Source organism: Solanum tuberosum, unplaced genomic scaffold, assembly GCF_000226075.1.
Source record: "Solanum tuberosum cultivar DM 1-3 516 R44 unplaced genomic scaffold, SolTub_3.0 scf00048, whole genome shotgun sequence".
Classification (NCBI taxonomy): domain Eukaryota; kingdom Viridiplantae; phylum Streptophyta; class Magnoliopsida; order Solanales; family Solanaceae; genus Solanum; species Solanum tuberosum.
This window is the reverse complement of record NW_006238976.1, coordinates 182,144-194,630: the sequence shown is the minus strand read 5'-3', so window position 1 is coordinate 194,630 and position 12,487 is coordinate 182,144. Positions and strand designations below refer to the sequence as shown.

The 12,487-nt window shown below is 32.7% G+C and overlaps 2 protein-coding genes and 1 non-coding gene across 3 annotated transcripts; 2 read left to right on the top strand and 1 right to left on the bottom strand.

Annotated features, from left to right (window-relative positions):
* The first annotated feature begins 3,602 nt into the window (after positions 1-3,602).
* LOC102588113 (uncharacterized) lies at positions 3,603-6,656 on the top strand. The gene is made up of 2 exons (XM_006343717.2): positions 3,603-3,825; positions 6,310-6,656. Exons 1-2 carry the CDS (start codon positions 3,703-3,705, stop codon positions 6,403-6,405), a joined length of 219 nt encoding a protein of 72 aa, XP_006343779.1. The 5' UTR covers positions 3,603-3,702; the 3' UTR covers positions 6,406-6,656.
* A 435-nt stretch (positions 6,657-7,091) lies between these two features.
* Positions 7,092-7,174, bottom strand: TRNAL-UAA (transfer RNA leucine (anticodon UAA)). Its single transcript has one exon. It is a non-coding gene; the product is annotated as a tRNA-Leu (tRNA).
* Positions 7,175-9,777: 2,603 nt separating this feature from the next.
* On the top strand, positions 9,778-12,029 carry LOC102587791 (endoglucanase 1-like). The gene is made up of 6 exons (XM_006343716.2): positions 9,778-10,030; positions 10,151-10,561; positions 10,639-10,731; positions 10,823-10,984; positions 11,079-11,190; positions 11,311-12,029. Exons 1-6 carry the CDS (start codon positions 9,809-9,811, stop codon positions 11,805-11,807), a joined length of 1,497 nt encoding a protein of 498 aa, XP_006343778.1. The 5' UTR covers positions 9,778-9,808; the 3' UTR covers positions 11,808-12,029.
* The last annotated feature ends 458 nt before the right edge of the window (positions 12,030-12,487 follow it).

Sequence of the window (12,487 nt, the reverse complement as noted above, 5' to 3'; positions counted from 1 at the left end):
ACAAAAACAAATGAATTTAGACTACAATAAAAATTAAACTAATACAAATTTCTACTAGCATTATTACAAGTCATATGAACATTTCTTCGTCGAAAATACTGAAATATTAAGAAATAGTAAATCAGTAAAACAAAAGGGCAATGTTTATATAATAATAACTATTTTGAAGCAAACTTCCAGACAATATAAATCACATAAGTAACATTGATAAATAAAGTAACTCTTTTGTCTTGGGCATCTAAAAAGCAAATCGTGACAATTCACTAACTCTTGAGAAGTTTAATAATTTTGGAAAAAGATATCCAGAAGCATATATCTCCATCATAAGTGAAATTGTTGACAAAAACAAATGAATTTAGACTACAATAAAAATTAAACTAATAGAAACTTCAACTGGCGTTATTACAAGTCATATAAACTTTTCTTCGTCGAAAGTACTTAAATATTAAGAAATAGTAAATCAGTAAAACAAAACGGCAATTTTTATATAGCAATAACTATTTTGAAGCAAACTTCCTGACAATCTAAATCATATAAGTAGCATTGATAAATAAACTCATTATTTTGTCTTGAGCATCACAAAAATAAATCGTGATAATTCTCTAACTCTTTATAATTTTAATAATTTTTTAAAAAGATATTCAGAAACATATATCTACATCACAAGAGAAATTGTTAAAAAAAGCAAATGAATTTAGACTACATCATGTTAACTTCATATATTGAAACATTACATACTAATGTATATACTAAGCAAAAAAATAATTATTATATCATCACAATTATTTTCCTCAAGTACTCGAGGTTAAGGAATTTACCTCTTAGGATAGAACAATTTACTTCATCAGAATGGTGGTACCTCATATTCCGCTAAACTTCGAACTCACTCAACGACAATAAATCACACGAAAATTTTTAAAATGCAAGAAGAAGAAGAGTAGAAGATTTAAAAATAATTGTGGTTCAAAATGAGATGAAACCCTTCTATTTATAGTCAACAAAGGGTAGTATGAACAAGTGTATTTTGTGTCTTATCTGAAAAGTCATGACCTTTCCGAGAAGTCACAACCCTTTCGAAAAGTCACAACTTATCGAAAAAGTCACAATTTTTTGAAAAAGTCTCAAATCTTTGGAAAAGTTGCAACTCTTTGGAAAAGTCACAACTCATCGACAAATCACAACCCTTTGAAAAAAGTCACAACTTATCAGAAAAGTCACAACACATCGAAAAAGTCACAATCTAAGTTAGGGATATTTTAGTAATTTAACATTCAAGTTAGGAGTTCATGCTTTTAAGGTAATATATATATAGATAAGACGAAAATATATGTATTTGTATATACAATTTTCTCTCGCTTTATACAAACAGAAACACAATTTATACATTTGTGTTTGTATAAAGTGAGAGAGGCGAGGCGAGCGAAATTCGCTGGAAGAGGTGACTGGCAAACAGTTTGCTATAGATTAAAATTGAATGAAGCTATGGTTAGAGCATTCAATTTGAATTAATAGTTGCAATTTTATACAATTTTCCTATAAATAATTTTCCCTTGTCTGTGACTTGGACAAACTGGGCTCTTTATTGGATTGGAAAGACCTCCTCAAGTGGGCCTTTACTAGTCCAAATCCAAGATATTAAGCCCAAGTATTAATATTTCTTAAGAGTAGCAAAATCATTATATTGTGAGAAAGAAGTGAAATTTAATAGAGCAACTTTCACATATAGCAAACATAAAAATCATATTTGTAACTTATAACTATAGTTTGTATAATTGTGCTTCATAGCAAATTTTGTGTTTGCTATGGAGCTATTAATCTGTATATTTCAGGATTCATTCGAAGCTATATACAATTTTATTTTCTAAATAAATTTAATAAAAGGTTATAAATTCTGTTACAAAAAAGGAAGGCAATCGCTAAACTCACGCAAAAAGATCTCTTTCCTTCTACGACTTCTTCATCAGTAGTGACTTCATTATAATTGCGTACAAGTTTGCCTAGAAATTTAATACCCTGAAAAATAATACATATACAGTTTTACTCAAATATACATATATACATAACTATGACTTATTGTGTATAAATATGACACAAATACAGTTAGCGAATTGTATAAAATAAGATTTAATTCAATTTATCCTATACAAGTTTTATAAATAAGATTATACATTATACAACACATTTCAATTGTATAATCGTTTATATTGTATATACAGTGAGATTATTGTACTTCTATTAATGGAGAAAGGTTGTATATTAAACCTAATGGCTAAAAAAAATACATATCTGTATAAATAAACATATAAAAAAGTACATATAGTCATTTTGTATAACACTAACTTTATCTGAAATATAACATAAACATGTTTTATATGGATATTATATATTATACAAAACATTTCAATTGTATAATTGTTAATATTGTATATATGGTAAAATTGTTATAATAACTACTGCTATTTATACAATAAGTTTGTATATTAAATCTAATGGATGTACATATCTGTATAAACAAACAGATATAGGGCAAAAATTTACAGAGAAAATATAAGACTAATATACAATCGTAACATATACAAATTAATGATTATACAAATACCTGAACTTCTTCATGTTCATCTTGCTCCAATGAGCCAGAACAAATTCTAATATACAATTGCTTTATACAATAAGTTTGTATATTAACCTAATGGTTAATATACAATTGCTTTTCCTTTCCTCTTCTTACTTGAACTAGCATCGTACTGGTCTTTGTCACCTCCCTCAACAATTTCAGATTGCTTTGATTTTGCACTAATTTCACCCAATCTCATTGGGTCATTCTTAAATTTGGATATGATGTCTTTAATTTATCTGGATTTGGCTATTGAACCTGCAACCTCTTCAAAATTCTGAGTTAGACCCAAGAAAAATGTTCATCCATTGTATAAGTGAAAAATCTGTATGGATTATGATTTCATATGAAAGTTAAAGAAATAAGGAAAAAATTGGAAAAAAAAATTGATTTAGAGGTTTTGGCGGTACCTGAAATTTTTGAAATCGCGATTGAGAGCGTAGTAGTAAATATTTGAAATTCAAACTGATTTTGTGGAGAGAATTTAGGAGAAATTGAAGGATATGGGAGAGAGGAAAGAGATGAAGTGAATTGTATAAAGGAAAAGACTTCTGTTGTTTTTTTTTAATTTGTGGGATCCGTCAGTAGCAAGATATGCGAAACTGTAGCTACTCAAAGAAAATAAATGAAACAGTAGCTATATTATTTATTTTCAATTAATAGTTTGTCATTATGCACAATTTTCCCAATTTAATATTGGCATTCTATTTGAAGTATTCTTCAAATTAATTTTACACGACAAACTACATCAGCTGTTGACTAAAAATCATTATACCGTCCTGTGATTTTCTTTTTACATTATTGATATCTATAAACTTAATAAGTTATATAATAATTTGAGTAGTAATTTCTTCCTCCCCCTCCTTATTAATTTGAGTGAAAAAAAATAAAAGTCAATGCACTATATTTACCTCTACTTTTGTATTATCTTTTTTTTTTTTTTTTAAATTTGTATTATATGCAATAAACAAATTTGGCACTTAATCTGTTTATTTATGAAAAAGAAAGTATAAGTGGAGACGGCAAAGACGAAGATCGTTTCACTTTCCCTAAATACCAAAATCGTAAAGAGGTGCAGATTCAGAAAAATGGGATACGTTCTAAGGGTGAGATTTGCAGCCTTCTTCGCCGGTGCTGCGGTGGCATCGGCCGGCGGTCTCTACCTTCTCCACAAGGATTACCAAACCGCCCATCATTCCATGTCTCAACAGGTTCCTTTTAATCTTCCATCCACTTTCTGAATTTCAACTAGTTTGGGATTAAGGTGGACTCAATCGATTGAAATAGTATTTTTTTTCTTGTTTTGGGGACTTCAAATTTTGCTATGGGCTGCCCTTTTACCTTTACCCTTCTCTACTTAAATTGCATATTTGTAATTTTTCTTTTGACAAAGTAATTAGGTTCAAATTTTCTACATTACCCAAGTGTTGCTGAACAGAATCCCTGGCCAGTCAACATATTAAGCTTTCAAGTGCTTTCTGCTTAGCCTCTCCATTATTGGTAACAGTTACGGGTTCTGTATTTAGTTGTAGCTTGATGTAAGATAGCTAGTGGCCTGGAGCATATTGGTCCCAAATGGAATATGTTTTTCAAATTCTAGCTAGAGTAATCTATGTGTAATTGGTGAACCAGTGCCCTTTTTAGTGGTAACGTTAGCAAATTATCTATAACTTACTCCAAAATGTAGTTTTCATTTCTAAGTCAGAATGTTATATAAATCAATTACCATGGCTGTCACAGCAAGACTATTACTGTTGATATGTTTGACATCCTTAAATATGGACCATCTTATAATGGTTATCTTTTTTAATACTGGCGGCTTCATTCAATTGTTCAAGTGGCAATGGCACTAAGGCTCTTTACCTAGGGTGGAGATAATGGTGCTTCAAGGCAAGTACCAAAGTTGGTGATGCATGAAGAGACTTATTCTTGGATGATTTAGTAGCATGGAGACAACAGATTTTAGTTAGGATCTTAACAGTAACAAACAGGAAATTAAATTAGTCATTTTAGCTGGTTTAGTAGAAGGGGTACAACAAATTTTAGTTAGGATCCCAACAATAACAGAAAGGAGATTGAATAAGTCATTATGGAATTAAGATCAGTTGATACTTTAAGGATTATGGTGGTATATAATGACATGATGCAGGCATGATCAGTATGGAGTAGCATCAAATTAGTATGGTAAAGAGTGGAAATGCAAAATTAGCTAGTGGTAGCTAAAACTTAAGAGGAAAGAATGAAGAGAGCAGGAACAGGATTCCTTTTTTATGATATATCTATAAATATATTACTCCCTCCGTTTCAAAAAGATTGATCCGGTTTGACTTGGCACAAAGTTTAAGAAATTAAAGAAGACTTTTGAATCTTGTGGTCCTAAATTAAAGTTATGTCAAATGTAAAAAATTGCCCTTAATCTTGTGGTCTTAAACATGCCACGTGGAAAGCAAAAAGTAAAATGTTACCAAAAAAGGAAAGAGGTCATTTTTTTGAAACTGACTAAAAAGGAAAGGAGGTCATTCTTTGTGAAACGGAGGGAGTATTATTTTTATTTTTATTTTTATTTCTTTTACAAATGTGACCATTTATTGAATTCCTTTGGCCACTTTCTTTTACAATCACTAATGTTAATTTGCAGATAAACTTTCATAACTTGTTTTCGAGGTTTTATTCTTGTTTTCTTAATTTCACATCCCTTTGCCCCAAAGTTAACTACTAATTCTTAACTTCATAGGATATCTCTTTTTCTCCTTGTTCTCCATTTCTAACCCTAGTAGGTCTAGTAAGGATCATTTCAATGGTCAAGAGCATTGTGAAAGTTTAATGCCCAAAATAAGTGCAGAAGTTATGGTAAAAGATGGTAATTTGAACCAACACTAAGCAATTTAACTTTAAGAGATACAAAATGTGAGGATACATATTACTTAATCATGGTTAAGTTATAAATCCTTATATAATGGATATATGTCTTACATTTCATTGGTTGGGTGTGAACATCGAGGGTGGTTAAGTTTTTGTGGTTGCAACTAAACTGTAGCTTGACCCTTAAAATCTTGCAATTTATATTAAATGATCTATTTATTATTCTCGCGTTTTCTTGAACACTAAATAGAAGAAAGATGATAATTTTTCTAGCATCAACTTTATACCTATGAAATCAATCATTCATCATGTTCCATAGGTCTATGAAATGTTGCTGTAAATAGTTGCTGAAGCCCTCTTTTCTATATTTAAGTGTCTTACTTTTCTTTTTGGTTTGTCCCAAAAAGAGTGTCTCTTTTCTATATTTAGCAAGTTTACCAATTACAACATTCGACATGGCAAGTTTAAGACCACAAGGTTAAAAATTCTCCCATTATTTCTTCAACTTTGTGTTCAGTCAAACTAAGACACTTAAATTGGGATGGATGGAGTATAAGTTGAGAATTTTCTCTTTCTCATGTTCCTTTGTTAAGCCTTATGTATTGCTGCCAAAAGATGACAAGCCATGAAACTCTTTTGTAAATATGGGAAATTGAAAAGATGAAAAGATACAATACTATTTTGACAGGCCAAAATGAAACTTGGTGATTAATCAATATGGACTAAAAGAGCAATTTCTTCAAGCATCTTTTCCTTCATCTGAACTTCAACATGTTACCTCAGCTGGAATCTCTCTGTTATCTGCATGCTATTCACTCTTTTCTTTTATCCAGATGAATGATGTCTATGAATCTCTAAATGGACGCATTTCTGCTTTGGAAAGGCTGAAAGAAGCTGATGCCGCGAAACACGTGGAAGCTACTGAGTAGATTGTTTTAAGAGGTTTCCAATGGAGGCATCAAAATAGATTCCATAGGTTCTAGTTGTTGTTCTGATTCCATTGTGATGTATTTCATGACTTGCTAAATGAAGTTGAGTTTTTTCTTTTGTTTTGCTATATGATGGGTCAAAAGTCACATTTTCCCGAGGTGGTAATGAGAACTTAAAGTCAACTTTGACTCTTTTAAGTTTATGAACTCTCCTTCCTTAATAAGATGAAAGCTTGAAGACTAATTTTTCAGCAGACAATTATTTGGATACAATGATGATTGTTGGTGGTTCTGGATAACTTTTTTGCTAAATGGTAGATTATTGCTGCCTTTGGAAGTTCACTGTTTTACATTTGTCACTTTTATATTTCAGAAAGTGGAGCCGAGGTGATAAACTTGTACCTCATATATTTGATGCTTCCTCTGACCCGTTTCTATTCCTCTAATGGATTGTTTCACTATTGGATAAATAAATGTCATCAGTGTTAGGTTGTTCCTCTTTCTTGGAAACACCAATCTTGCGTGAGTTACTTAGAAAGGGCACGCCACGTTTCGTTGGGGAAACATATTTGAACATGCCTTGAGGTTTTAATTGAAATAGTTGGTGTTAACATCCAAGAGCTTTTGACTTTTGTAAGTCATAAAAATGGTTAGTTATATCAGCAAAAAGAAACTAAAATGAGAATTGCTGGCTATGGGGTTCGAACCCATGCGCACTTATGTGCAGAAGATCTTAAGTCTTCCCCCTTAACCTCTCGGGCAAACCAGCCTCTACAAACATATAACACATCTAAAATATTACTCTACTACATCTATTTCCTGAGTTTTATCAATTTCTTTGACACGATACTAGAGTCAAAATATTCATACACGTGAAAAGTTTAAAGAAGAGCCGCATGGGGAGTCTCTGTTCCACGTTAATATATACACAAGTACACCTTATTTTGTTGGTTTTGAAAATGATTTGAGGCGTCATGTGAAAGTTTATAATTGCAAATCAAAATGATAATAAATTAGATGGCAAAAAATTATACTAAAAATATAATTTTATTATATGATCTGGTCAATTGGCCTACATACTATAAAACTAATATTGAAAAACATAAATATGTTGGGAGAAAATCTCTCCATAAACAAAACTCTTTAAACAACTACATTGTTGATTTTATTGTGTTCTTGATATGAGAAGATGGGTCTCCAATTTATAGAATTCCAAACTTTTCTTCTAAGGAAAGAATAAACTAAAAATGGAAGAGAATTACAGTATATTTTTTCTTTCAGAAAAAAGTTTAAGGATTTTTGGTGATACTTTGACTTTTCTTTGAAGAAAAAATAAAACTTAAAATATGGTGAGAAAATTAACGTGTGATGGACGTGTACAATAATCTCAAAACTTGTACTAAAGAGTAAAGATCAATGTCCCCTTGAATTCCTACCTAATGGAAGGTTGTTCAAGAAAATGCATTAAGCTTTTGTTTATGAGATCGGCGTTAAGATTTTTTGTCATCATAAATTAATTTATATATAAAGTGAATGGAAGATCTTGCCACTAATAATGTTTTTATTCTCCTTACTATGGTATTGTAATATTTAATTGTTTATTACTTTACAAATTACGTAGTATGTTAAAGTTAGTAGATAGTACGTTATTTTACTATGGAAAAGATGAAACAAGTGTATACTATAATTGGTCTCTGATATTGTCTTTCTCTAAATTGGCACAACATCTGTAAAAAGCAGCAGAAATGAAGCAGGACTAGTCTGTCTTTAATTAAATGAAACACGGGGATTCATATAAAATTTTAATAATATATAGATTCATTATTATTTTCTTCTTCAAATAAAAAAAATAGTTTTAGTGGGTGGATGAGCCTCCACATTTTCCTGTTAATTCAGGTTTTTAGTTGACAAATAAGATAATCAGCCACATGGTTTCTCGCCTAACACTTTCTTGTTAAACAAATATAATACAAAGCCACTGTATATAAGATTGATGATTACTTTTGACCTTTTCGATCAATTCAAATATAACTATTTTGAATTTTGTACGTCCCTTAAAAATTAATGATTATTTTTAATTAGCTAAACAGCTGCTAGTGAAAAAACTTACTGGACATCTGTAATCTCAGGATAACTTTCATTTAGAAGTGTGAAATAGTCAATTTTGAAGTGAGTTAAAATTATAAGGTCGTACTATCAAAATAGGAGAGGCATCACGTGAAATAATCAAAGTATGCACGTGCTAACCTAAATGTAAACCAGAATTGTATAGAAAAACTTGTGTGAGGGTATAGAAGAAGGTCCCAAGAGATGAGGAAAAGCATGTGAGAGAGATAAATATTTCAGAGACTTACTTGTAAATGATTTTTTTTAGCAATAAAATTGGTCACATGCATGAATAACATGAATGTAGAGGTTATGCCAAACTTTTGTAGCCAAACCTTTTGTGTATTTTATTTAATTTTTTCCCAAAGTGATATATGTATGCTTGTAAGTCCTGTGCACACCACGTGAATGGAAGGAAGTCTTGTTGAACAAAGTCTCGTGACAGGAAAATTACAAAACTAAAACGCCAAAACAACGTTCCAACACTCTTTCTGACAAAGTATCCATTTTGGTTCTTTCCTACCCATGAGTACGTTTTCCTCTTAAGGAATCACGCTTAACTAGGTGTTTTAATTCGAGGATGGTGTACTGAGATTTTGCAGATAGAGCATGTAGAATTGAAGTTTTATAAGATGGGCAGTACATGTTGTCCTGATCGATTATAATTCATCTTTTTTATATGGGGTACGTAGATATTCTGAGACTCGGGAAAAGTAAAAAAAAAATTAATCTCACACCTTAATTATCTTGCTAACTAAACGGCCCTAGGGTGTTTAGATTGGGAGGTTGAGTTGTTAAAACATTGTGATTTGTGAATGTGGTTTAATGTCCATACTAATTATAAGATGAACTTTTAGGGCGTATAGTAGTTGCTAAGTCACATTTTTATCGTCGCCGTGAATTGTGGTATGTTAATCAACATAGTAAAGTATATTCAAAGTCTACCTAAAAAGAAGAGACAAAATTCCATAATGTCCAATTGAAGTGTAATAGGGGAACGAAACAATGTTTTTTAATCACGAGATTGAACAGTCTTTTTCTTGTCGTTATTGACTTTCTGTCAAAGCAGATAAGCCTCTTTTTAACTCTTTTCGTGCAATAAATTCGTCTTATTTGTCGCAGTTGATCCCGTGAATTAAACTATGATTCTACCACTTATTATTATTTTAAATAAAATAATAAGCTCTGCAACGACCAACGAACTCTTCAACTACCAACTATATAAACAGGCTCGCTCTTCCCTCCAATAAAAATAAAAAACTTACAAGCACCTTCACTTATTAAGTGAAGCTGAGAAATGGCTCATGCTACTAGAAACATGCTCATTTTATGCTTCACCTTCTTCCTCTTACTTAATCTTTCTAATAATTTTGCCTTTGCCTTCACTTCTCAAGATTACTCTAATGCTCTTGACAAATCCATTCGTTTCTTTGAGGGACAGAGGTCCGGAAAATTGCCTGCGAATCAACGCCTTAAGTGGAGGGCTGATTCTGGCTTGTCTGATGGTTCCGGTTACCATGTAATTCTCAAATATACATAACTTATATGTATCTTCCTATTTTTTAGTATATATGACACAAGTAATTAACTTTTATCAACACAATGACCAACTCTCTTTTTGTTTTTGTTATTGTTATAGGTTGATCTAGTAGGAGGATATTATGATGCAGGGGACAATGTTAAGTTTGGATTGCCAATGGCCTTCACCACAACTCTACTAGCATGGAGTGTAATCGAATTCGGGAGCTCCATGCATAGCCAACTTAACAATGCAAAAGCAGCTATTCGTTGGAGTACCGATTATCTTCTTAAAGCAGCCACAGCTAGCCCCGACACGTTATACGTTCAAGTAGGAGACCCGAACCAAGATCACAGGTGTTGGGAGAGACCCGAGGACATGGATACCCCTCGCAACGTGTACAAAGTGTCCCCTCAAAATCCAGGTTCTGATGTTGCTGCTGAGACTGCTGCTGCATTGGCTGCTGCCTCTATTGTGTTCAAAGATTCTGACCCTTCTTATTCCTCTACATTATTGCGTACTGCACAAAAGGTGGAGTAATTAATTAAGCAAATTTAGCCCTATACATTTTGTTTTTTTTTATCCATCCCACATTTGCAATATTGCAGGTGTTTGCTTTTGCGGACAAGTATAGAGGTTCCTATAGCGACAGTCTCAGTTCAGTGGTCTGCCCATTTTACTGCTCTTATTCTGGTTACAATGTAAGACGAAACGTTACTTAATATTAGAGTGAATACACACACACACTTATCTCATCGATCGATGGTTAATTTGACATTATAAAATATTCAGGATGAACTTCTATGGGGAGCATCATGGCTTCATAGAGCTTCAAAAGACTCTTCTTATCTTGCTTATATCCAATCAAATGGTCAAACTATGGGTGCTAATGATGATGATTACTCCTTCAGTTGGGATGACAAGAGACCTGGAACCAAAATTATTCTATCAAAGGTTCCTTTTTTCCTCCTTCTACACTCCTTTCAACTTGAACTTTTTTAGCCATAAACTCACTCACTCCTCTGCTTCTTTCCCCTGTTTTACACAGGACTTTTTGGAGAAGAGTACTCAAGAATTCCAAGCATACAAAGTTCACTCAGACAACTATATCTGCTCTTTGATTCCAGGCTCACCTAGCTTTCAAGCTCAGTATACCCCAGGTCAGTACATAAATTGGGACATATGAAGTAGTGAAACTATAATATCAAAATTAGAATGAGTTTAGTTTAAATTTTGGATCCGCCTATGCACGTATTAAAGTCCGAGACATATGTATACAGGGGGCCTTTTATACAAAGGAAGTGAAAGTAATCTCCAATACGTGACATCTTCATCGTTTCTCCTATTAACCTATGCCAAATACTTGAGGTCAAATGGAGGGGCTGTGTCATGTGGGAGTTCAAGATTTCCTGCAGAGAGGCTCGTTGAGCTTGGAAAGAAACAAGTGGACTACATATTAGGAGATAATCCAGCAAAAATATCGTACATGGTTGGTTTTGGACAGAAGTATCCACTTCGTGTGCACCATAGAGGTTCATCTCTACCATCAGTGCATGCACATCCTGGTCACATTGGCTGCAATGATGGCTTCCAGTCTTTGAACTCGGGGTCGCCTAATCCAAACGTTCTCGTTGGAGCCATCGTGGGTGGTCCTGACAGTAGAGATAACTTTGAAGATGACAGGAACAATTATCAGCAATCGGAGCCTGCTACATACATTAATGCACCACTAGTTGGGGCCCTTGCTTTCTTATCTGCAGAATCCACACCAAAGTAGTAGTGGATGTGGATGGAGTCACATTTATTAACTAAGTCTTGTAGCAGAAGATGAGGATCAAGAAATCAGTATGGTCCCTTGGTAGCTCAAGATAATTGTAAAATGAAAGTTGCACTAAATATTCTAATTTAGGTGTTTATTTTCCTTCTATGCATGTAAGCAAGAGGAATTCTTGGTTCGACCCTTAAAATGCTTGATATGAATTTCCAGACTTATTATTCACTTTGTTCCAAATTGAATACTCAGCAATCTACCTGAAACCAGGGGTAAATGCAATTAGAATGAATTTCTTGTAGAATCACATATCAGTAACTAAGAGGTATGCAACACTCGAAAAATGCAATTTATCTTGGGAAAATGAATATCACCTGCAATTAGAATCACTAATGCATGCTTTAAGTTGCCAACTATAAAGTTGAGTCTGGATTGAGGATAACTATTGAGGCCACAATATTTTTGATTCTCTGGTTTCCAATATTTCTCCATCAACTAAACTAATGTCTCCCGGATTCAAGAAGCGAAATGGTATTTCTGTGAATGAACTGTTCAATTGTTGGATTATTTTCATGTTCATTTCGACTATAGAACTTGTTCCTGTACGATGCTACACATGTAACTCTACTTTTCTAGAGCGTATGAGCAGAAGCTCGTGTATATAGAATTTAATCTTATCCTTGTTA